Source organism: Zootoca vivipara, chromosome 6 (genome assembly GCF_965207765.1).
Source record: "Zootoca vivipara chromosome 6, rZooViv2.hap1.1, whole genome shotgun sequence".
Classification (NCBI taxonomy): Eukaryota; Metazoa; Chordata; class Lepidosauria; order Squamata; family Lacertidae; genus Zootoca; species Zootoca vivipara.
This window is the reverse complement of record NC_142589.1, coordinates 60,248,448-60,270,949: the sequence shown is the minus strand read 5'-3', so window position 1 is coordinate 60,270,949 and position 22,502 is coordinate 60,248,448. Positions and strand designations below refer to the sequence as shown.

Here is a 22,502-nt window from a genome sequence, read left to right as displayed (position 1 = left end):
GCCTTTAGCTTTGACATTTAGATACGGGCCCCTATGGTTTGATTGGCGGGGCTATTGGCCAATAAAACCCCGACTAAAAGGCTCGCGTAATCCAAGGACCAAAGGTAAAAAGAGGCAAAGAATGGTGATCCCGCTGCATTCTAACACAGCTCGCTCACAGTCCCGCCCTCCGTCTTGACTGACAGGCTATGTATCGAATAAACTTCTGACTTGAATAAATGGTGTTAAGGAGGACCAATAAAGAATGCGAGAGGTGAGACTGGGTGTAACGGCTAAGTAAAGTGACACGGGAAACTGAGTCTTGGCCAATCTAAGAAAACCTTTCTTCCCTGATAGGCATTTGTTAAGGTAGCAGCAATAGCTGCTGTTCTCTGCCAAGGGAGGAGCTGGGTGTATTCCTAGTTACCAGCCAGGTTTTGCTATGTGGGTAAATATTTTGCCAGTTGACAAAATGCTGTTATGCCCCAGGCCCTGAGCGTTTTTTGCTTTGAAGTAAGTCCCATGGAACTTGCCTCGCGTGTGAAAGCGATTATAAAGCGTCGCAGCTTGACAGCCCGATCCTATTCTGTGCATGTCTACTCAGGGGCAAGGCTGCATGTCTATTCATGCTTTTCTGGAGGTAAGTAAGTCCCATTAAATACAGCAGTGCTCGCCTCTGAGTAGACATGGCTAGGACGTGGCAGCGTCTTTGAAAGAAGAGAAGAACTGCATCATGGGATGGCACCTTGTTTAATCTTTTTAATGAGTTTTTATGTTCCTCTTTCCTCCTGAAAATGGAGCTGCCCCAAGTGGTCAACAACAATCGTTAGAGCACTAATAGGTCAACAGTAAAACCATGAAGTTCATAGCCTGCTGAGCTCCAGACTAAGACTGCAACCCTCAACGCATTTATAAGGAAAGTAAATCCCATTGAATTAAATGGAGCTTATTCCCAGGTGAATGGGGCTAGGATTGCATCCTGTAAGAATGTGCTAAACACTTGGGGAGAATAATACAGTCTGATTTCCCTGTGGAAGGGACTGCCACTTGCTGATTATGGCAGTGTCTGTACAGAAAAGGCCTTTAAAAACTGTAATGATATAGCAGCTTTAAGGGAACTCAGCAGGTCTGAATCTAGCCAGGCCTAGATAAGAGGCTGCCTTGGGTTCCATGACAGAAGAAGTCTGAAATACAGTACAAAAAAAGTAAACAATAAGTAACCCATGTATGGACAAAATAGAAACCAGCTAATTATCATGAAAATATTTAGTAGCCGGGAGGCTTTTCTCGTGGTCTGTAGGTGGCTTACAGTCAATAACACAAATGGAAATGTTTCTGCTTCAAACAAGGATACTGTTATGAGTTTGCAGAGGGTAGGCTGTATGCTTGAGCCCCCTTACAAGTCTTAGATCCAGCATGGATTCAGTTCCTGGAATAGCCAGGCTAGCTCCCTGGTGAGGTAATGACCTATTAAGTATGGGCCATTAAGGTAACAAAGGAAGTGGCTCTGTGTCAGATAAAGAATGTACCTCAACTCTCTGGTTGTTAGAAATGCAACTGCAGAGTTGAAGTTTGTACTGTAGAAGCCATCAGGCTGTGCAGCTGGGAGACAGAGCTATCCCAGATTGCTGCTAGAATCCAAGGCTGTGGCCATGGGAGAAGCAAGACCTGGTATGAACCCCTCCACTGTAGGCTCAGGTGGTATATATGTGTAAATAAACAACACGTATATACACTATACACATATAATCAATGGTTTTCCCTGTAGTGATGTATGGATGTGAGAGCTGGATCATAAAGAAGGCTGATCGCCAAAGAATTGATGCTTTTGAATTATGGTGCTGGAGGAGACTCTTGAGAGTCCCGTGGACTGCAAGAAGATCAAACCTATCCATTCTTAAGGAAATCAGCCCTGAGTGCTCACTGGAAGGACAGATCATGAAGCTGAGGCTCCAATACTTTGGCCACCTCATGAGAAGAGAAGACTCCCTGGAAAAGACCCTGATGTTGGGAAAGATTGAGGGCACTAGGAGAAGGGGACGACAGAGGACGAGATGGTTGGACAGTGTTCTCGAAGCTACGAACATGAGTTTGACCAAACTGCGGGAGGCAGTGGAAGACAGGAATGCCTGGCATGCTCTGGTTCATGGGGTCACGAAGAGTCGGAAACGACTAAACAAAACAAAACAAAACAAAATCCCAAAGACACCACAGTCTCTGCTTTCCCTCATTCAAAAGGAAGCATGAACCCTGTACAGGTGCCTGGAACCCCTGGAATCTCGCACCACTCAGGAGATTGGGATGGTGTGCAACAATACTTTTCCTCCATTGGGGATGGGAGAATTTTGGTTTCTCTTTTTCTCATTTTTCCAAACTCAAGTTTAGTTCTCCACGGCCTCGGCCCGATATATCTGAAGGAGCGTCTCCATCCCCATCATTCAGCCCGGACACTGAGATCCTTCTGGAAGTTTCCTCACCGCGAGAAGTGAGGTTACAGGGAACCTGGGCAGAGGGCCTTCTCGGTAATGTCACCTGCCTTCTGGAATGCCCTTCCATCAGATGTCAAGGAAATAAACAACTACTGTATCTGACTTTTAGAAGACATCTGAAGGCAGCCCTGTTTAGGGAAGCTTTTAATGTTTGATGTTTTATTGTGTTTTTAATATTCTGTTGGGAGCCAGCCAGGTGGGTGGGGTATTAATAATAATAATAATAATAATAATAATAATAATAATAATAATAATTTATTATTTATACCCCACCCACCTGGCCGGGCCTCCCCAGCCACTCTGGGCGGCTTCCAACAGAAATATTAAAATACAATAATTTATTAAACATTAAAAGCTTCCCTAAACAGGGCTGCCTTCAGATGCCCTCTAAAATGTATTTGTTTTTCTCTTTGACATCTGGTGGGAGGGCATTCCACAGGGCGGGTGCCACTACCGAGAAGGCCCTCTGCCTGGTTCCCTGTAACTTGGCTTCTCACAGCGAGGGAACCGCTAGAAGGCCCTGGGCACTGGACCCCAGTGTCCAGGCAGAACGATTGAGGTGGAGACGCTCCTTCAGGCATACTGGACCGAGGCCGTTTAGGGCTTTAAAGGTCAGCACCAACACTTTGAATTGTGCTGAGTTATCATTATCATTATTTCCACATCAATTTTTAATTATTTGTAAAATCCTTGTGAAAACTCAGCATGTTAGTATGAATTTCTAATATGCATATTTTTGTATGCAATTTTGCCTTACATACACATTTTTGCAAGCGATTCTCCATTGTATGCTGCAATTGTGTATGTTATTTTCACTAACATGCATTTTAATGCACATTTTACCCTAGTACATTTTTGGTGCACTTTACTTGGCTGGATAGCAGCATTGCAAAATTATGAGAAGTGCGAATTTCGAAGGGTGATTATGTTGTGGTTTCCATATTGTTTTGGAAAGTGCATATTAGGTAAGATTGCCTTTCCGTGTGAACTGAATCAAAATTTCTCCCCCGATACCTAATTGAAATAAATAAATTAGTGAATGAAAGCGGTCCATACCAAGGCCTGTGGCAGCACGCAGCACCCTCAGAAAGCAGAGCCCACTGATAGTGCCAGTCCCCACCCATCCAGCTGGTTTCTTGGCCCAGGCTTATGGCAGTAGCAGATGGGAAGCTGCCCATTTCAATTTTCCCATTATTGCTCCAGAGAACATCTCACTGGATTGTGCCCCTGTTACTTCACCTTTCTATTATATTCACTTCAGTCTCAATAGAGACAATGGTTTCTAGTCTCAATACAGGTATTAATTTGTTTAGGGATGCTAAAATGATTCTACTGACATCATTCACTGCTGTTATCAATGGTTAGGATGCTCATCTTGCATGTGCCTACACTCTTAATTGAATTGTCACTTCACTCAGCAATACTAAGATGATTGTGCTGTCAACAATTGCAGCTGCTGTGAAAGCTCATTTTGTGCACATGAAAGGTCTAGTTCAATTACCACATACTGTATTGTGGGTGGTATCTAATGCCCTCATTCCATTAGCACAAGTATTTGTACAATGGAATTCCCTCCTCTCTTCTCCCCGCATGCGTTCAGCATCTTCCCCAAACCTGCTTCAAAGGGTTGGGGAAACACCCAGAGGAGGTTTTAGGGGCTTATTGGGGGGGGGTGTTCTGCTACACAAGCAGAAATCCTTGCACCAACCTTTAAAAAATTTATATATATATTGCCCTTCATCAAAAGATCTCAGAGCGGTTCACAAATGACTGACAAGGCAATTTTGATGCAAGCTTGTGCTTTTAGACTCCCATCAGATTTCAAAGAGATAAACAATTGTACGACTTTCTGAAGGCATCTGAAGGAAGCCCTGCATTGGGAAGTTTTTAATATCTGATGTTTTGTTATGTTTTTTTACCGGTATATTCTTTTGGAAGCTGCCAAAAGCGGCTAGGCCGCTAGGGCAACCCAATCAGATGTTGTTATTATTACAGTATTATTATTCCATTATAATTTAACACCAGCTTTACACACACAAACCTTTTCCCTTTACAGTGGTACCTTAGTTTAAGAACAGCTTAGTTTATGAACAATTTGGATTAAGAATGCTGCAAACCCGGAAGTAGGTGTTTTGGTTTGTGAACTTTGCCTTGCAATCAGAACATGTTCTGCTTCCTGATGAGTGTGTTCCATTTGCAAACTGAGTCCCCCGCTGCTATGGTAAAGCACGCCTTGGTTTAAGAACGGACCTCTGGAATGGATTAAGTTCGTAAACCAAGGTACCACTGTACAGTACTGGAAAACTGAAAACCACACTCCATGCATCTGGGCCATGAGAGTTTTTTCCATACAAAATAGTTATTTGGGTTGTATCCAGTGCTAGCCCTGCTCAGACTCACTTAAATTAATGAACCTAAGTTAGTCGTTAATTCCTCCGGAAAAATTCTGACCACCCAAAAGAGCCCTCATTCTAGCGCAGCCTTATCCCAGAACCTCAGATCACAAGGCAACTCCACAGCAGTCAAAATACCCCGCAACAGCAGATTGGCCTGTTCTGCCAGGCAGCATTAGATAAGGCTTAATGCCTTCTGGCTATCACATTCAGACTTTCTCAGCTACTTTCTCTCTTTTAACTCAAGGAATTAACACCCGCTTCCCATTTTAAATGCTTTAGTTCTTGAACACATGATGCCTTCTTTGTATCCTCCAAGTCTTCGGATTCGTCTGCCTGGGCTCATTTTCTTTTTGGAAGCTGCTTTCATCCTTATATTTTTCTTTTTCTTTTCATATGACCATCAAAGTGTTCAAAAAGACCTTGCGATCTACCCAGGTAAGCCTGCTTATTCATTGAAATTAGGGTTGCAGGTGTTATTATTTTAATATATATTTTAATAATTTTATTTCAGCAACGATTTATACATCGTAAAATTACATTTAAAAAATCATACAGTATTTACATTACAAATACATTACAAATAATATAAATGTAAATAATATAACTATATATGAAGTAATAAATAAAGAATATATACACTTTAAAGAATTGAAATATAGAATGGTAAACATAAAGAAAAAGAAATAAGAAAAACAATAAAAAAGAGAAATAAAGAAAAAAGATGAAAATACAACAAAGAATACAGCAAAAGAATCCACTGCAAGATACACTTCCACCGCTTTCCACACAGTAATCTACAGTTCACTTTAAAAAAAATCCCTGACTTGGATTATATAATATATTTCACATATAACAATTAATCTGTAAACATGATCTTCTTACTTTCCATATCCTTCAAGGTCAATCTAAACATAACCATATTCTGTTCCCTATTTCCGTCTTCTTTAAATAGTCATTAAGACATTCCCATTGTTTTTTGATCCTCTCTTTTGGTTTTTGTCTTATTATATCTGTAAGTTTCACCAACTCTAGGTATTCACATACTTTGCTTAACCATTCCCCTTTTGTTGGTGTAGATGCATCTTTCCAGATTTTGGCAATTGTTATTCTAGCGGCCGTTGATGCGTATAAAAAGATGTTAACTTTATCACATGGAATATCACCGCCTATAATTCCTAAGAGATATGACTCTGCTTTTTAAACAAATGATACTTTTATAAATTTTCTGAATTTCTGCATGCACCATTTCCCAAAACTTTTGAATTACTGGGCAGGTCCACCACATGTGGAACAGTGTACCAATCGTGTTCTGGCACCTCCAACATTTGTTATTCGAGTCTTTATTTATTTTAGCTAACCTGTCTGGGACCAGGTACCAGCGATAATGAAGTTTCATATAATTCTCTCTTAAGCTGTAACAGGCTGTAAAATTTATATTCTTCTCTCAGAATTCTTTCCAATCGCCTATATCTATTTCATATCCCAGATCATGTTCCCGTTTGCGCATGTACTTATTTTTACTATCCTGTTCTGTTTCAGATTTACCTAGAAGCCTATACATTTTTGAAAGTATTCTCCAGGGTTGCAGGTGTTATTCTGTTTAATTAGTAGGTTAATTGAACTTAAGTGGCTGGGGAGATTCTCCAAGGTTGAGGCTCGATTTCCCCCAAATGAGAGTAAGTTGATTGCATTATTTCAGGTAGTGTTAGTATTTGAGGCATTACATCTGGAGTGTGTGTATGTCCGCATGTAAAAAGTGACAAACAAATGTAAATAACAAATGAATAATGGCCTCTGTTGCACGCAGCATTTCAAGATGTCAACATCATGGTGGTCTTGGGCTTCGCCTTCCTCCTGGCCTTCCTGAGAAGATATGGCTTCAGCAGCGCTGGATTCAGCCTTTTCCTTGCAGCCTTTGGAGTGCAGTGGGCTTTGATCGTGAATGGCTTCATTTTCCATTTCTCAGACGGGCAAGTGAAGATAAATCTGCAAAGGTAGTTAACACGCTTTACAGGGCCCTGCCTTGATCAGTGGTTGATATGTCTGAGGTTTTGTGGTTTTAGTTTAGCATGTTTCTTTGAAACATGGGCAGTTGGAGACCAAGAAATATTGCTCTTCTCTCTCATTCCCTCTCTCTCTCCCTCCCCCCTCTCATTCACAGAGCAAACAAACTGTGCCCACTTCTAGCCGAATAATGCTAGGCTTCCCATCCTCATAGCTGTTTATTATGAGGGCAACCAAAATGGCCAAGGGGCTGAACTCAAAATGAATGAGCCTGTTCCCTTTCTTAATGATGTGCTTCATCTTCATTCCTGGTTTGCTCCAAACACAGACACACACCTACCTGCATTTATTAGCTAGAGCAGCCTTTGTGAGCCTGGTACTCTCCAGATGTTTGGGGCTGGGGTTGATGGGTCTTGGAGCCCAAAATATCTGGAGGGTGCCAGTTTGGCAAAGTCTGAGCTAGAAAATAAGTGTTTGAGTGAGTGAATGAGTGGATTAGTGAATGTATTATACCTTATTGTCAGGGCATCTACAGCTCTTTTCACCGCACCTGTATCATAAATCTCTAATGGTGTTTTTCTTTTCTTTAAATGAAATGATTCTTCAACATTCAGGCCAACGCAAGCAACACATAAAAACCAGTTATGCAGGGGCATTGTTTGGTACTTGCAAGATTTGCAGTATAGACTCATAGATGCACATTTGTGAAAAATTTGCACATGCCAATTTACATGTAAAGATGCAAATTTTTAAATTTTAATGTCGCAGAAGGCAAGATAATGAGTTTTCCATCCAAATCACCTCAGATACATTTGTCAATGAGTCAACCCAGCAGATCAACCCAAATCATTTCCTCTTCAGTTCATTACCCAACAGAGCTTGCTCCAAATCAATTAATTTTTCCTTCGAGTACGTGATTCTTTATCCCCAAATCATATCCAGATGAAGTCATCTAAAATTAATTTATTCCTTCAAATTAATATCTAGCCAATAATGCAGATCATCCTTCAATTCAATTTCCCCTGAATCCATTGCTGACTCTGGTGCGCCCGAGGCATTTAGGAAAAGATTTGGCACCACCCCTAGCAACACCCTCGGCAGTATCTGGATACCCAGAATTTTTTCAGCCTATTGAAACTCCTCAAAATTTACTGTGGACCATCTGCAGCCTGATGGAAAAAGTTAGTTGGCTATATCCACTCTGTCTGCACATCCTATTTGTGGATACCACCCAGTCTCCTAATCTGGAGGAGGGGGCTTCTTCAGCACTCTAAAATGATGCTACGGACAATACTGCTTTCTCCTTTTTCTTTTCCCAAAGCATCTTGGTGGCCATTATGAGTATTACAGCAGTGCTGATTTCAGCTGGCGCGATCCTCGGCAAAGCCAACCTGATGCAGTTAATCTGCATGGCTATGGTGGAGGTGGCTGTTTTCGCTGGGAACAGATGGGTCATTGTGGATGTTCTGGGGGTACGTATAGAAACCTCTTTGCTACTGAGACAAGGCATAGGGTGGGTGGGTGATTCTGCGACAGCTTCCCATTTCCAGAGGCCTTTCCCCTTCAGGAATGGTCCCTTTGTGGTATCTGAAGGTCAAACACAGCTGCTCTGTTTTGCAATCTTCCCTAATTGGCATTAGTTGCCAAGGCAGCCTTTGTAGAGAGCGGCTTTCTGTGTCTTAAGGCAGTGTTTCCCAACCTTGTGCCTCCAGCTGTTTTCGGACTCCAATTCCCATCATTCCTGACCACTGGTCTTGCTAGCTAGGGATGATGATGGGAATTGTAGTCTCAAAACATCTGGAGGCACAAGGTTGGGAAACACTGTCTTAAGGTTTAAGGTTGCTGGCCTCTAGTAGCTTTGATTACCAATCCTTAGTGCTGGATCAGACCAAAGGCCCATCTAGTCCAGCATCCTGTACCCCACCAGCAGCCAGCAAGGAGCTCCCGTGGGAAGCCCTCAGCAACAAGTGGCTTGTTTCTCCGGAACTGGAAGTCGGGAACTTTATCTGGCTCTGCCCCATAGACCAACTTTGACAGGTGGGCAGGGGCAACCCACATGTCCATCACATGATGTCATTATGGCACCACATGATTGATAAGTGGGTCGTCCTGCTCACCTGTCGAAATCCCTTGCGCAGGGTTCCCAAAGAACCAAGTATGGGGTTGGCAAGGGCTTCTTTCTCCTCTCCCCATCATGAGCAGGCCCTCCCACAGTTGATGCTTTCCAAAAACAACCAGGGTTGCTTGCCTTGGATGTGTGTCCAGTTCCCAGCAGAATTGAACCCTGCATTTTCACCCATCACCTGAAGTTAGGAGAGATGTTAGCTGATTGACAGGGGTGTGCCTTTGGGGAAATGGCCTCATGGGCCAAATTGGACCCCCTGGTGGGCCAAGATTGGCCCGTGAGCCAGAGATTCCTGACCCCTGCTCTGAACTATGGAGATTTTGATTAACTATTGTGCCACTGATAGATACACCCTCTTCCACACCGTTGTCTAATCCTGTATATTAATTTCAAGCTCAGTTCCCTGAGTGGGTAGGCAAAATAGCACAGCCCATGCAGATTTGCCAGGGTGGGGGACCCAGAGTTTGCAAAATAGCTTTAGAGGGGGAATACCCTGCAAAGTGAGGGTGGAGCAGCCTCAATGGGTATGTTGGGCTGGAAAACAGAAAACCAGAGAGAGGAATAGGATATGGAAGAGGGCAAAGATGGCTGGCTGGCAGGTACATGGAGCAGCAGGAGCAGGCTGCAACATTTTTATTGCAGTTCCCACATAATATATATTAATGGAAGAGCTGTGCAGAATCAGATTAAAGTCCTGTCCATTCCAGCATCCAGTTCCCCACAAAATACATCCCACCCTGGCTCTCTATGAAATGGTGACTGGGTTTTTTGTGGTCTACAGATTAGGAGCCACATCAGCTTGATGCATGTTCATTTATTTGGGACATCTTTTGGCTCCACTGTCTCCTGGTTCCTCTACAATTCCTCGCTGCACCCAAAAGTTGAGAAAGAAAGATCAAAGCCTGCCTCTGATGTGTTTGCAATGCTGGGTAAGCTGTTTTCATCAGTGTCCTAAGGCAGGGGTGGGAGGTCAAACAAATCTTTTTACTGGAGCTTGAAACAAATATGTTTTGAGAAGTTCTCCCCAGTGGATGTTGATGTTGAAATGTGGCATTTGACATAGTAGGATACATTATTCAGCAGCTGACTTTTGACTTCTGAGTTTGATTTCAACAAAGATCTGACAATATTTGGTGTGTGTATAGTTCTGGTGACTCAACTTCAAGTGTTCTTAAATGAAACTCAGGCTGCATACACACTATAGATCTCAAGCGCATTCAAAGCACATCCCAACTCCCCCAAAGAATCCTGAGAACTGTAGTTTATTTTTATTTTTTTCAAATAATATTTATTCATTTTCAAACACTACAAAATACACAAAATCACAAAAAGCAAAAACAAAAAGACAAAAAGCAAAAATAATACATAGAAAACAACAACAACAACAACAACAACAACAACAAAAGAAAGAAAGAAAAACATATCATTTCTAACATTTTTTCTTAACATTGTAGACTTCCTCGATTCCCCCCACACTGGGTCCATATTTAAATCCAAATTAAGCAATGTTCATATTATATCTTATATCATTTTACACATTTTTATCATTATCTCTCAATTATTTTTATTCTAAAAATATCAATTATCCTAAACCTAAAATACTCCAATAAATCCAAATCTAACTTTATTTTTCCAACCATCTATCTTCTTATTCCCCCCTTAGCCTAAAATTTATTCCCAAAAATTCTCCATAAATTCAAATATTACTTCTTCTAACCTAGTAACATTTAAACACTTAAATCTAATTCAGCCCCCACTCCCCTGGACTCAGGGTCTCCCAGATGAATCAGCCAGCTCCATAAGTCGTTCCAGTTTCAGACCATCTTAATCAGTCAAAAAATAACTGAGAACTGTAGTTTGAAGGTGTTGCAGTTCTCAGGATTCGGGGGGAGGGCGGTGCGTTAAATGTATGGCATGTACATAGCTGTGACTATTTGGAATCTGGGTTCAGGCCCAGTTCTGGAACTGTGATTGTCTTGGCGGATGACTTTTGCCATGCACTAAGCCACGGGTGTCAAACACAAGGCCCGGGGGCCAAATCCGGCCTGCCAGACCTCATCATGTGGCCCGCCGAGCGCCCCAGCCAGCGGGACCCAGCAGTGGGACCTTGCTGCTGAAGCGCCGCGCCAACAAAGCGCCGACAAACAGCTGGGGCCGGGAAAATGCTTTTTGCCCCTGGGTCCCTTCGCGCTCTTTTCTGGCGCTGAATCAAGGCGGCGACCCACCCCCCTTCCCTTTCTTTCTTCCTCTCTCTCGTTCTTATTCTTTCTTTCCCTCTCCTTCCTTCCTTCTTTATCTCTGTCTTCTCTCCCTCTTTCTCTTTCCTTCTTTATTCCTTCTTTCCTACTCTTCTTTCTCTCACCTCTTTCCTTCCTCTCTCCCTCCTGCTCCCTCTTTTCTTTCTTCCTTTCTTCCTTCCTTTCTTCCTTCCATCCTTACCAACTTTCTTCCTCTCCCTCATTCTTATTCTTTCTTTCCCTCTCTACTTCCTTCCTTCTTTCTCCCTTTCCGTCTTTTCTCCCTCTTTCTTTTTCTTTCCTTCTTTATTCCCTTCCTTATTTCCTACTCTTCTTTCTCTCCCCTCTTTCCTTCCTTCCTTCCCCTCTCCCTCCCACTCCCTCTTTCCTTCCTTCCTTCCTTCCTTCCTTCCTTCCTTCCTTCCTTCCTTCCTTCCTTCCTTCCTTCCTTCCCTCTCCCTCTCCCTCTCCCTCTCCCTCTCCCTCTCCCTCTCCCTCTCCCTCTCCCTCTCCCTCTCCCTCTCCCTCTCCCTCTCCCTCTCCCTCTCCCTCTCCCTCTCCTCAGAAACATAGGATGCTGCTTTATACTTCTGGCCCTTAAACCCTGGAACCAGGAGAGCAGCTTCAGTGAGTCAACCTCAGCCAATCCATTTGGTGAAGGGTGGTGGCTCACTGGCAGAACATCTGTCCTGCATGCAGAAGGATCCCCAACATTTCATGCAGGACCTTTGCAGGGCTGCTTGCAAGCTCTGCAAAGGTCCTGCATGAAACCCTAGCGAGCCTCCACCACCCAGTGCAGTTACCAAAAATCATTTTTCAATAAATTGTACAATAATTGTACATTTGAATATCTACTTGCCATTATTCTGACTATGTTTCTGCTTTCAGAGCTAGTTATTACTTACATTATTACAAAAACAGTAATAATTGAATGCAGTGACAATAATTTATGTTAATAAAGAGTGGACACATAGTCCTACATATACATCCGGCCCTTTGAGGGTGACCAAACTGCTGATGCGGCCCCCGATGAATTTGAGTTTGACACCCCTGCACTAAGCCTATCTCTTGGTTCTGCTGGATCTCTCAACAGCTTTTGATATCATGGATATCTTTCTGGGGCATCTGCCTAGGGGGTAAAGTGACCATGTGTCCTGCTTTTACAGCCATCTGTTTGAAGGAGTCCTTTGTTTGAAGGGCTGCCTAGTCCAAGTCTGGTTTAAAGAGAAAGAAACCTACGGGGGGCCTTGAAGTTGCCCATCGGCAGCACCTGTGCAGCGAACTGAGCAGGAACGCTTGCCACCTGGTCACAGTCTTCTTCACCATTAGGAATGTCAATAATTGTTAGGAGACCCCTATTCCCTTCATAGAACTGCAGCCCCTAGAGTTTCCTGGGAAGAGGGGTTAAACCACTCTGGGGGTTATAGCTCTTTGAGGACAATGGGGGTCACTTAACTCCTAGCGCCCTTAACAAACTACAGTTCCCAGGATTCTTTGGGAGAATCCATGGCTGTTTAAAGTTCCAGATTCAGTGTAATCATTACAAACACGTTTGTATGTGCTCTTCAGGCTGAATCTTCATGGAAACAGTCTTATAGAATGACACAGAGAGACGAGAATGAACAGAGGTGTTTTTTAAATCAGCAGAAGTGACATGCTCCACTAATTGAGCTGTAAAGTGCAGTTCCAGCCTCCCCGTATTTCTCCGCTTGCCAGAGAGTCATGGCTTGATTGGTGCTACAACGTTAATGGGTGGCGCATGTGTTAGAGTGAGGTTGGGCCTCAAAGACGTTTCCTTCTGCTAATACAGATAAGCATGCCTTTTTCATAGCAGAACAGTGTTTGGTGTAGGGAACCGCCCATCCCACTGGCCCAGGTTGCCCAAAGACGTGTCTGTAACTTGTGATTAGCTGTAAATTTCCCTCTCCAAAAAACAATTGGAGCAGAATAATTAAGGGCCATGTTGCTGAAATATTCAGTCATCACTTGTGTTAGGCTGTTTTACGATATCCTGGAAAATGAATGCACATGGCAATGAAGATGATGATGATGGCGGCTTTTTTCTTTTTGTAAAAATGAGGTGTCAGTATTCACATATTGATAAAAGTGCCACGAGCACAGTACTCGCTTGTGGAACCAGCATCTCTTCTTTTGCTACCCATGGCAGTCATTTTGTGCTTGCCCAGAGGGGTGGAGCTGCAGGAATAGCCTCCCAGCAACAGCATTGCAGCCTCAAGCTGAGAGGGGTAAAGTCAGGGCTGCATGGCCCACCAGTGGAGGCAATCTTGGTGCTCCTGTTACTGTGTGGCACAGCCCCAACCCCTCCATGGGGATGCAAGAAGGCAACATCTCCCATTCCACCCTGTATCCACCACATGCAACTTTGTAGTGTTCAAAACTCCCATTGTTCTAGGCGCATTTTGTGACAGGGAATTTCATTAGCGTGAGCAGTTTCTGAGCTCAAGGCACAGTACTGCACCTAAGATTAGGATTAAAACTGCAGAGTGGAAGGAAAGGAGGACCTTTTTCTGCCTCCCCACTTCCAGCTACTCTCTGAAGACTGGAGAAGAGACCCTCTCAAGAATATTAGGGGGGTGGGCAGAGGAAGGATTAGAGAGCATGTGAAAAACGAACATAATATTTTTAGCTGCAGTTCATTCATTTTCTGCTTTGTATTCTTGTTATTAAAAAGTGTGTCTAGACATTCTGTTGTTGTGCCCATAACCTAGGATTAAGGTGTCATTTAGCTCCTAGCTTTCATATCTCAGTTTCTAACACGGCAGCACTGTTTCTGTTCTGCTGCAGTTTACCTCCTGCCCAAAATTACGTGATTTGTCTCATGTTCTGCTGTGGCGAAATTGCAAAACTTAGGTAATTAATTATGTAGGTTATGTTATTCCACCCTATTCATTTCAATGCAAGGAAAGCACCATGCAAATTAATTAGTTACATATTTTTGATGGGCTGAAAGCAAAAACAGTAGATATCAATCATGTTTACTTGATTGATTTCCGTTCCAGACATGGGATGAATAGGCAAACATTTCCACTCCTGTTTCATTTTTTAAACATCTTTATCTCACCCGTCCCTCTCCTGGTAAACAGCAGTGACACTACTGCTGGAAAGCTTTTGTGGCGACTCCACCCACTTCTGCCCAGGTGGGAATGCTGCCATGAGTTTGAAAAAGGTTCTGCATCCCTGGGTTACATAGCTGCCAAGTTTTCCCTTTTCTCGCGAGGAAGCCTATTCAGCATAAGGGAAAATCCCTTAAAAAAAGGGATAACTTGGCAGCTATGCTGGGTTAGAGGAGTAGCTTGACAGAGGAAGAACACGGGAGATTCTGTTGCTAGTACTTTAAGCTGCAGCTTCTGATCCTGACACTTGTCCCTTGAACTTGCTGATAAGCATGGAAGTTCCATGGTGGCCAACTCTTCACTGCGGTTATTGCAGACAGATCCCCGCTTGCCTCCCATGGCTGCAATAAATTACAAGCAACACACACCTGTTGTTTCCTTGCAAACATAATATCTCAGTGGGAGATCCAGTTACATATCTTCTTGGCTCAGTGTTTGTTTTGCCATGCGCGCAGGGTGATTGATAGGCTGTATCTTGAATACTGTATAGGTTTTTCCGTTTTTTGTTTAAGGTAGTGCCCAAAGCAGTAGTGGTAAACAAATTGTTGCAAATTGCTTGCTCCACTCCTAGGGTGTTGGGAAGGACTGCTGGACCAAAGGCAACATAGTGTCTCTGGGGATGGTCACATGAGACCACTACCTTGTTGAAGCTAAGTTGGTCTAGGCATGGTCTGTGCTTGTATGGGTGACTTTCTGGGAACTTTGTTTACACTGCCTTGGGCTCCATTAAGGAAAACAACATGGAAAATAAATGTAAAAAATAATAAATCCAGGAAGTCTTCCTTCAGATTGTGCAGTTGTTTCTGAGAAAGAGGAATTCTGCAGCTGCTCTTTTTTAAATTCAAATTTCCACATACATGTGGAGAACTGAATTTAAGTTCAGAAAAACAAGAAGCCGAGAGAAACTGCAACGGACAGATTCACCCATCCATTGGTACAAGGCCAAGGGTATGGCTGGATGTAAAGCTCAAGCTGCTCTGTAGGAGAGCAGCACTCTGATGTTGCTTCAGCAGCCATCAAATGGAGACTGAGCTGAAAATAGCCACAGCAGGTGCATCTATATTGCAGCCCTGTAAAGCAACTTATCAGTTAAAGGGCCCTAGGCAGCTCCACCAGTCTTTTGCTCCAGCAGAGCAGGGAAGACTCTGGTCTCACAAGGGCCTTTGTGATGGAGGCCTCTGAGTCCGAGAATGGCAATGCTACATCTTCAGGCTGGAGGGACATTGGCAGCACAAGTTAATGTAGTTGAAGCTGTCCTGGCTAGCAGCCAATACATGCAAACAGATGCACGAATGTGTAGGTATGGAAGGGATCTTTATTCAAGCACATAATGTTACAGGTTCAACAGCAGACCCAGAGTTCAAGAGCCATGATTCAGGAGTGCAGGAATCGGGCAGTAAGGTCAGAACTGGATGGAAGCAATGAAGATGTCCCAATAGTTGCCACTCTCCCACCTGCCAAGCTTTTGAAGATGAGGTGCGGTGCACTCACTGATGGGGCTCGCTCGCTTTGCAGAAATGTTGGGATTGCCACCGCAAGCTGCTTTGGGGTTGGTGGGTCTGCTCCCATCTGTGGAGGCAGCTCCTCGTTCTAGGCAACAATACAGCACCCTCTCCTGTTCAGGTTCCTGATCAATTGCAGCTGCCTCCTCCTTTGGCTGCCCACTGTCTCCACAGAGGCATTCTGCTCTGCTGGAAGGTCCGGGGGGGGGGGGGAGTCAGCATTCCTTCTCTCCCTTCCAAAGTGGCTGAAGTCAAGGCACAGACAGCCCCCTTCACTAACCCCAGTTCCCATCGTACAGGCTTCCCCTTCTCTTTTGCTTCCTCCTCTTGACTTGGGGCCTGCCAATCCAAGCCCAAGCCTTCCTGGTTCTAGATTCAGGTCCAGCTGCCCAGTCTGTGAGCATTTGGAGTTGAATGCTTAGCAGAGTCTTAACTGAACACGGAATGCCGGTTGGAGGAGCTCTCTTGGTACACTGGACACAATCTCACTGGGACTCCAGGTTTACGAAAGTAACAAAGCTAATGTTTATTGTTGGAAATATGTGTTTGATAGGAAAGATCCTAGTTCTCCCTGGCTAATTGAGCCACGCTTGCTTTGGCATCTCAACAGGAGAAATCTCAAAATAAATCTGTTCTCATATGGGGTCCTGGAGAAGAAGGGGGAAGGTGAGGAGGAAGTGAGGCCTGCAATCATAAGATTACCTGCAGGAAAATCAACAGGTCAGGCACAAGCAGGACAATCTAGGAAGTTTGGAGGTTCCTCTCTCTATCTACCCTTTCTCATGCAGATACATCAGCCGATACAGTGCAAGCTGAGTTGCACCCTGTCACTTCCAACAAAAGCAAGTATCTAATGAGTTCAAGAGGGTACTGATTGTTCTTTTTGTGGGTGGGTGTTCACTAGGTGCTCTCTTCCTCTGGACATTCTGGCCCAGCTTCAATTCAGTGTTGGTAGAGAATGAAGATGAAAAACAGGCTGCCATTTACAACACCTATTTTGCAATGGCTACAAGTGCTGTTGCTGCATTTGCGTTCTCGAAGGCTACCAGTAGTGATGGGACGTTCCACATGGTAAGTCAGAAGTTCCTGTTCTCTAACTTTCTAGAGGGACTTTCTCTTAACTAGAGAGATGGCCATGAAGAGAAATGCTCGCACTTCCAAGCAACCTACCCGTATTTATTGAAAAATCATCCCAATTTGCTTGCGTATTTGCTTGCATTGGTTATTTTATGAGCATTCCCTCTCATTTGTTTGCGCGGAGACTGGAGAATGCATGCATCAAAGTAAGTGCCCATCTCACACTTCCAGTGCAGGTCCCCATCACTATCCCTATCGCAGAAAGTCTGATCTTCTGGGGAAACTGGCATGTTGCACAAGACCTAATGGTCAGCTAGAACTGCGCAACCTGAATTTGCTGGTATGTGGTGGACAAGCTGGCTCTGCAGCCTAACTGGTGCCTGGCTGCTGGAAATCCTGGTTCAAGACATGCACCCACGAACCCAAACAAACATCTACACACCCACCAGAGTTTTTCACCAGTAAAACGTTTCCAGCCAACTTTTTTCATTCCTCTCTCTCTTCTTTTGCTTGTTCTACAGGCCCACATCCAGAATGCCACTCTGGCCGGTGGGGTTGCTGTTGGCTTCTCAGTTCCCATCATCCGATACCCTTGGATTGCGATGACTTTAGGTCTGGTGGCCGGGGCAGGCTCTGTACTTGGCTTTGCCTTTTTACAGGTAACAGTTCCCATTTTGAACCATCCCATCTTGGATTGTGGGCAAGGAGGAGCAGGCATTTTGCTGCCTGAGGCAAAGGGCGTCTTCCCCCATTCCTTGTGCAAAAGCCAGTCAGGTTGACCGTTGACTCTCATTTCAGCTGTGGTGATAACTAGACCGAGTCTCATCTTCATCTGAGAGCAGGAGGCAGGTTTAGTGGGATGGTGCTTAAAGTTGTTTCTGGTCTCTGAAGCATCTGTTGTTGGAGGCAGCTTCCTCACATTGCCTAATGGTAGGGCCAGCCCCAGGAAGGAGACCTGCACATGTCATCTTACAGAGCAGCTGGGGAATGCTTGACTCTTTTGGTTAATGAAACTCTATCCATTTATTTATTATTACATTTATACCCTACCTTTCCTCTGAGGAGGTCAAAGTGGCATAAATGGTACTCCTCCCTCCCCATTTTATACTCACACCAATGCTGTGAGGTAGGATAGGCTGAGGGACTGTGGCTGTCCCAGTGAGCTTCATGGCTGACTGAGGATTTGAACCTTGGTCTTCCTGGTCCTGGTCTGGCTGCAAACCACTATGCCACACAGGCTCTCCTGGGTCTTTTTCAACATACAGTATGTTATAAGCTCCTTAATGCCAGAAATTGAACCTTCCTGATCTTATTGCAAAGCAGTGTCCCCCTCTCTGTGCTTCCATGGCATTGTGGCAGACAAGACAGTCCTGTTTATAGCCAGCCCACAAGCCCTTCAACAGCTACCTTCTGATTTGCAGTGTTAAGGGTTATTCACATGACTCTTTGGCTGCACACATCCCATACATTTAAACTACTCCCTGCCCAAGATTCTTGGGAACTGAAGTTTATTGAAGGTGCTGGGAATTGCAGCTCCGTGAAATTAAATTAGTTCCTTATGGGGGAGTTGCATGATTGAAATGTGCTTTGAATTTATGGTGTTTACACAGTATTTGTGTTTTTCACATGTACCCTTCCCATCAAACTCAAAAGCGCCTGGAACCGGCACTCAGAATTCATGATACCTGTGGAGTTCTTTACACGTTTGGCCTGCCCAGTTTGATTGGAGGGATCACCCGCATTATTCTAATCCTAATAGACAGCCAGGATGACCTAGAAGGGTAGGTGGAACCTGACTCTCAAATGTTATCTCCTCTGAACTTTTCAATAGATAGTTATTGGGCCCCACCAGGAAGTGTGTAGAAAGAAAGCTGTAGAGAGAAACCTTGCACCACCTTGAGGGTTTTTAAAAAGCTTTAAAGGCAAGGGAGGGGGAAAAGGAAATACTACTCACTGTAGTACTGGGCATTATCTAGCAAAAATTCAATTCAAACAAGTGAGTGGAAAGCTCTTGGGTCAGTAGTAACACACTTTAAGTGTGTGCCTTCCAATTTCTCTGTAGTGTCCTGTGATTCAATGGCAATTGTGAAGGAGCTCTTCGTAAGATCAGCTGGTGTGAAAAGGGCTCTCTAAAGAGAGAAAGTTTTAAAACAGCAAAGATTGTAAGGAAGGATTTATCTTCTAAATTTTGTTCCTTTAATTTTCTCCTCTGTCCAGGTGGCTGCATTTCTGTTGCAGTTTGTGATAGTCTTCCCAAAAAAACTGCCAGCATCATATTGCACATTGCCCCTTACATATTTTTGTATGCGATTTTGCCTAATGTAACATGTTTGCAAACCACTTTCTCTAATGTGTTGCATTTTTGTATATACATTTTTAGGCACACTCACTCCTTATATAGTTTTTAGCACATTTTTGCTGGGATAACAGCATAGCAAAATTCAGAGAAGTGCAAATGCCAAAGAATGGTTATGTTCTGATTCCTGCAAATGTTTTTGGAAATGCAAATTAGATAACTTCATATTATGAATTGTGGATCACACGGAATTCTCCCCCATCAATAACAGAGTGTAAGGCCTATGGAAAAACACCAAGATGGTAGTACTGAATAAGTGGTAAAGTATTTACTGGTTTGTGAATGGTTTTTTGTTGTTGTAATTTTCAGAATGGGTTATTTGGCTTTGATTGAACTTGGTGCACCCTGCATGATCATTTCCCTCGGTCTGATAGCTGGACTCATTACAGGTCTGTTATTGCAAACACTCTTCGTGATTTTCTACGGAGCTAAAGCCTCTCCCTTCCTTGACTGCTACTGGTGTCTGATTGCTCAATGGGCACACATTGTACCAAGCAAGGGGTGAGACTAGATGATCCACAGGATATGTGGAGTAGTAGAGGAGGAAGGAAGCAAAGATAAAGCAAAAACTTCAAGAATGCTTGATAATGTCAGTAGATGTAGAAACTAACAAAGAAGCAGGAGAATTTGCCCTGGATCAAATTGAGTGATAATATACCCCATCAAGCACCACCCACTAGTGTAGATGGGAAAATAATTTAACTGAAAGCACTCATGTGTGGGTGAATGTGTGCTAAAGTGCCACATGGTAAACTCGGATCTGTGTGACCTATGTGCATGTTAATGCTCTGGTGTGTACACAGCCCATGCCACACTTTAGGCTTAAGAGAGACATCACTTACCTGCCTCATTGATTTCAATGGGTCTAGGGGATGCAATCCTATAATTTTAAAGTTGTAATTCCTCCATATATGTTCATCAAGTGAAAAACTAGTGTTACAACAGTCAAATAGCTATGGTTGGAAGATGTGTTTCAGTAGTGAACTTAGGCCCTATCTATGTGTTTAGTGGTATCATACCACTTTAAACAATAATTGCTTTCTCCAAATAATTCTCATAACTCTAGGTTCTTAAGGATGCTGACACCCTTATTCCCCTCACAAAGTTACAATTCCGAGAGTTCCATGGGAGGAGGGATTGACTGTTAAACTGCTCCGAGAGTTGGAACTCTGAGGTGAACAGGGGTCTCCTAGCAACTCTCAACACCCTTACCAAACTACAGTTCCCGGGATTCTTTGGGGGAAGCAATTACTATTTAAAGTTGTAAGATACTGCTTTCAGTGTATAGTGCATGTTGGGCCTGTAAGTGCATGTTGGGCCTTACAGGGTACAGTGAAAGGTATTCTGGGAAAGGTTTGTCGCTTTTCAGTACATGTTTTGCATTCTTTTCCCAATGTCTTAGGTTTCTTACTGACTTTTGAATTCTGGAAAGCACCTCCTATAACAAAGTATTTTGATGATCAAGCTTTTTGGGAGGTAGGTTTTTAAATTTCACACCAGCTGTTAGTCACTGTGCTAACTTTTCTCTATCCACTTGCCGTTCTTAATTTTATAAACCCTCCACCATGCCCCCTCTTACCCACCTTTTCTCTAAACTTAAAAGCCTTAGATGTTAAAACCTTTCCTCATAGGGGAATTCAATAATGTCTCTTTCTTTTTAGTTTCCACATTTAGCTGCTGGATATTGAATACAGGCATCAAGACTGCAGTAAACTAGTCAAGGAAGATTTTGTCGATCTGCCATTAAAGCCACCAGAGGTTTTGTAACCTTTTCGTAGGAACCATTTGTTTGCAAGACTGAATGAACTACATTACTGCTTCATTAAGGAGGCTGCCAACCACCTTCTTTTCTCTAAGGCATACTATTTACTGCTGAACCTGCAAAATGCTGGGGATTTGGGGGTTTTTTTGGAGGGGGTATTAAAATGTGGATTTTACCTCACTTGACCCCCTCCTGCCAGCACCTTAAATGCAGTGGTTTTAAAAACTTTCCACACTGAGTTTTCTGTTGTAAAATTCTTGCCACCTTGCAGAGGATTCTGGGGGCATTTTCTAGGTGGTGCACTTTCAGTTGTTGCACTTTGCAAGGGAGTGATTGGTAATGTGGAAAAGTTGTCCAAGTGTACAGTGTGATATATGGAGCTAAGTATTTTACAATATGCTATGCTTCCACAGTTGTGTAATTTTAATCCCCATATACCTACCATCTTTCTTACTGCTACCGCTGCCTTTAATGTCCCAATTAACCCTGTGCATAAATGGCTTGAATGATGACTCCAGATGAAAATTACAGTGGTACCTCGGGTTACAAACGCTTCAGGTTACAAACTCCGCTAACCCAGAAATAGTACCTCAGATTAAGAACTTTGCTTCAGGATGAGAACAGAAATTGTGTTCTGGTGGCGCGGCGGCAGCAGGAGGCCCCGTTAGCTAAAGTGGTGCTTCAGGTTAAGAACAGTTTCAGGTTAAGAACGGACTTCCAGAACAAATTAAGTTCTTAACCAGAGGTACCACTGTACTAAAGGAATAAAGTCAGCATGGGAAATGAACTGCTGCTTACTATCACAAACTGAATGTTAGAACATTGCCTCTACAGCACCACCAGTGATAAGAGCCATCATGCTTGGAAGTCACAGGCCCAACAGAAACTTCAGAAGCATGGTAACGTTTCAGGAAACCTTTGGCCTTCCAGATGTTGAGAAACTACAGCTCCCATCAGTCTTAGCAAGCATGGCCAATGGCTAGGAATGGTGGGAGCTGTAGTTTAGCAACATCTGGAAGGCCCAAAGTTCCTCACACCTGGGATAGCTGGTATTTGGTCTCCCTCAGAAAAAAACAGCCTAATAATTGGTTGTTATGATGCAAATAAGCCTGTCATGCACTGGATAACCTTGCAAGGTACAAAAGAAGAAGCTCAGATCCAGGCAGAAAATGTATAAGAGCTCCAGCAAGAGGGACCCATTTGTTGGAAAGACCTCTGCACTCCCAGGATCAGTGGAAGCTTCCATCTTGCTTAGCTCCACCTGCCCATCATTCTGCTTTCTAGGCTGGCCATCAGAGAGAGCATCCATTCCCGATAAATATCCCAGTGGCAATTGTGTGAATGAGTGTGACCTCTCTAACTTTGATTTCTGAATTGCATTCAATAAATGTGTTGTTTTGCCTCCCCCCCACCCAAGACTCACCAAATTACTTCAGCTTCA

General features: G+C 43.6%; 1 protein-coding gene across 6 annotated transcripts; it reads left to right on the top strand.

Moving 5' to 3' along the window:
* The first annotated feature begins 71 nt into the window (after nucleotides 1-71).
* Nucleotides 72-22,472, top strand: RHCE (Rh blood group CcEe antigens). 6 transcript variants are annotated; one of them, XM_088672317.1, is made up of 11 exons: nucleotides 591-619; nucleotides 5,271-5,299; nucleotides 6,672-6,858; nucleotides 8,190-8,340; nucleotides 9,775-9,922; nucleotides 16,771-16,937; nucleotides 17,465-17,602; nucleotides 18,597-18,724; nucleotides 19,609-19,688; nucleotides 20,702-20,775; nucleotides 20,961-22,472. In XM_088672317.1, exons 1-11 carry the CDS (start codon nucleotides 606-608, stop codon nucleotides 20,985-20,987), a joined length of 1,143 nt encoding a protein of 380 aa, XP_088528443.1. In that variant the 5' UTR covers nucleotides 591-605; the 3' UTR covers nucleotides 20,988-22,472. The 6 variants fall into 6 exon arrangements, with proteins under 6 accessions (XP_088528444.1, XP_088528442.1, XP_088528446.1 ...); XM_088672318.1 differs by lacking the exons at nucleotides 591-619; nucleotides 5,271-5,299 and adding an exon at nucleotides 72-253; XM_088672316.1 differs by lacking the exon at nucleotides 5,271-5,299 and having other exon boundaries at nucleotides 251-619.
* Nucleotides 22,473-22,502: the final 30 nt, after the last annotated feature.

Bases quoted from the DNA above. Each gene is read 5' to 3' on its own strand.
- RHCE (XM_088672316.1), top strand. From the start codon at position 460: ATGCCCCAGGCCCTGAGCGTTTTTTGCTTTGAAGTAAGTCCCATGGAA. The intron at 9,923-16,770 runs GTAAGCTGTTTT...GGTGTTCACTAG, and splicing joins TGATGTGTTTGCAATGCTGG to GTGCTCTCTTCCTCTGGACA. The intron at 18,725-19,608 runs GTAGGTGGAACC...TGTAATTTTCAG, and splicing joins AGCCAGGATGACCTAGAAGG to AATGGGTTATTTGGCTTTGA.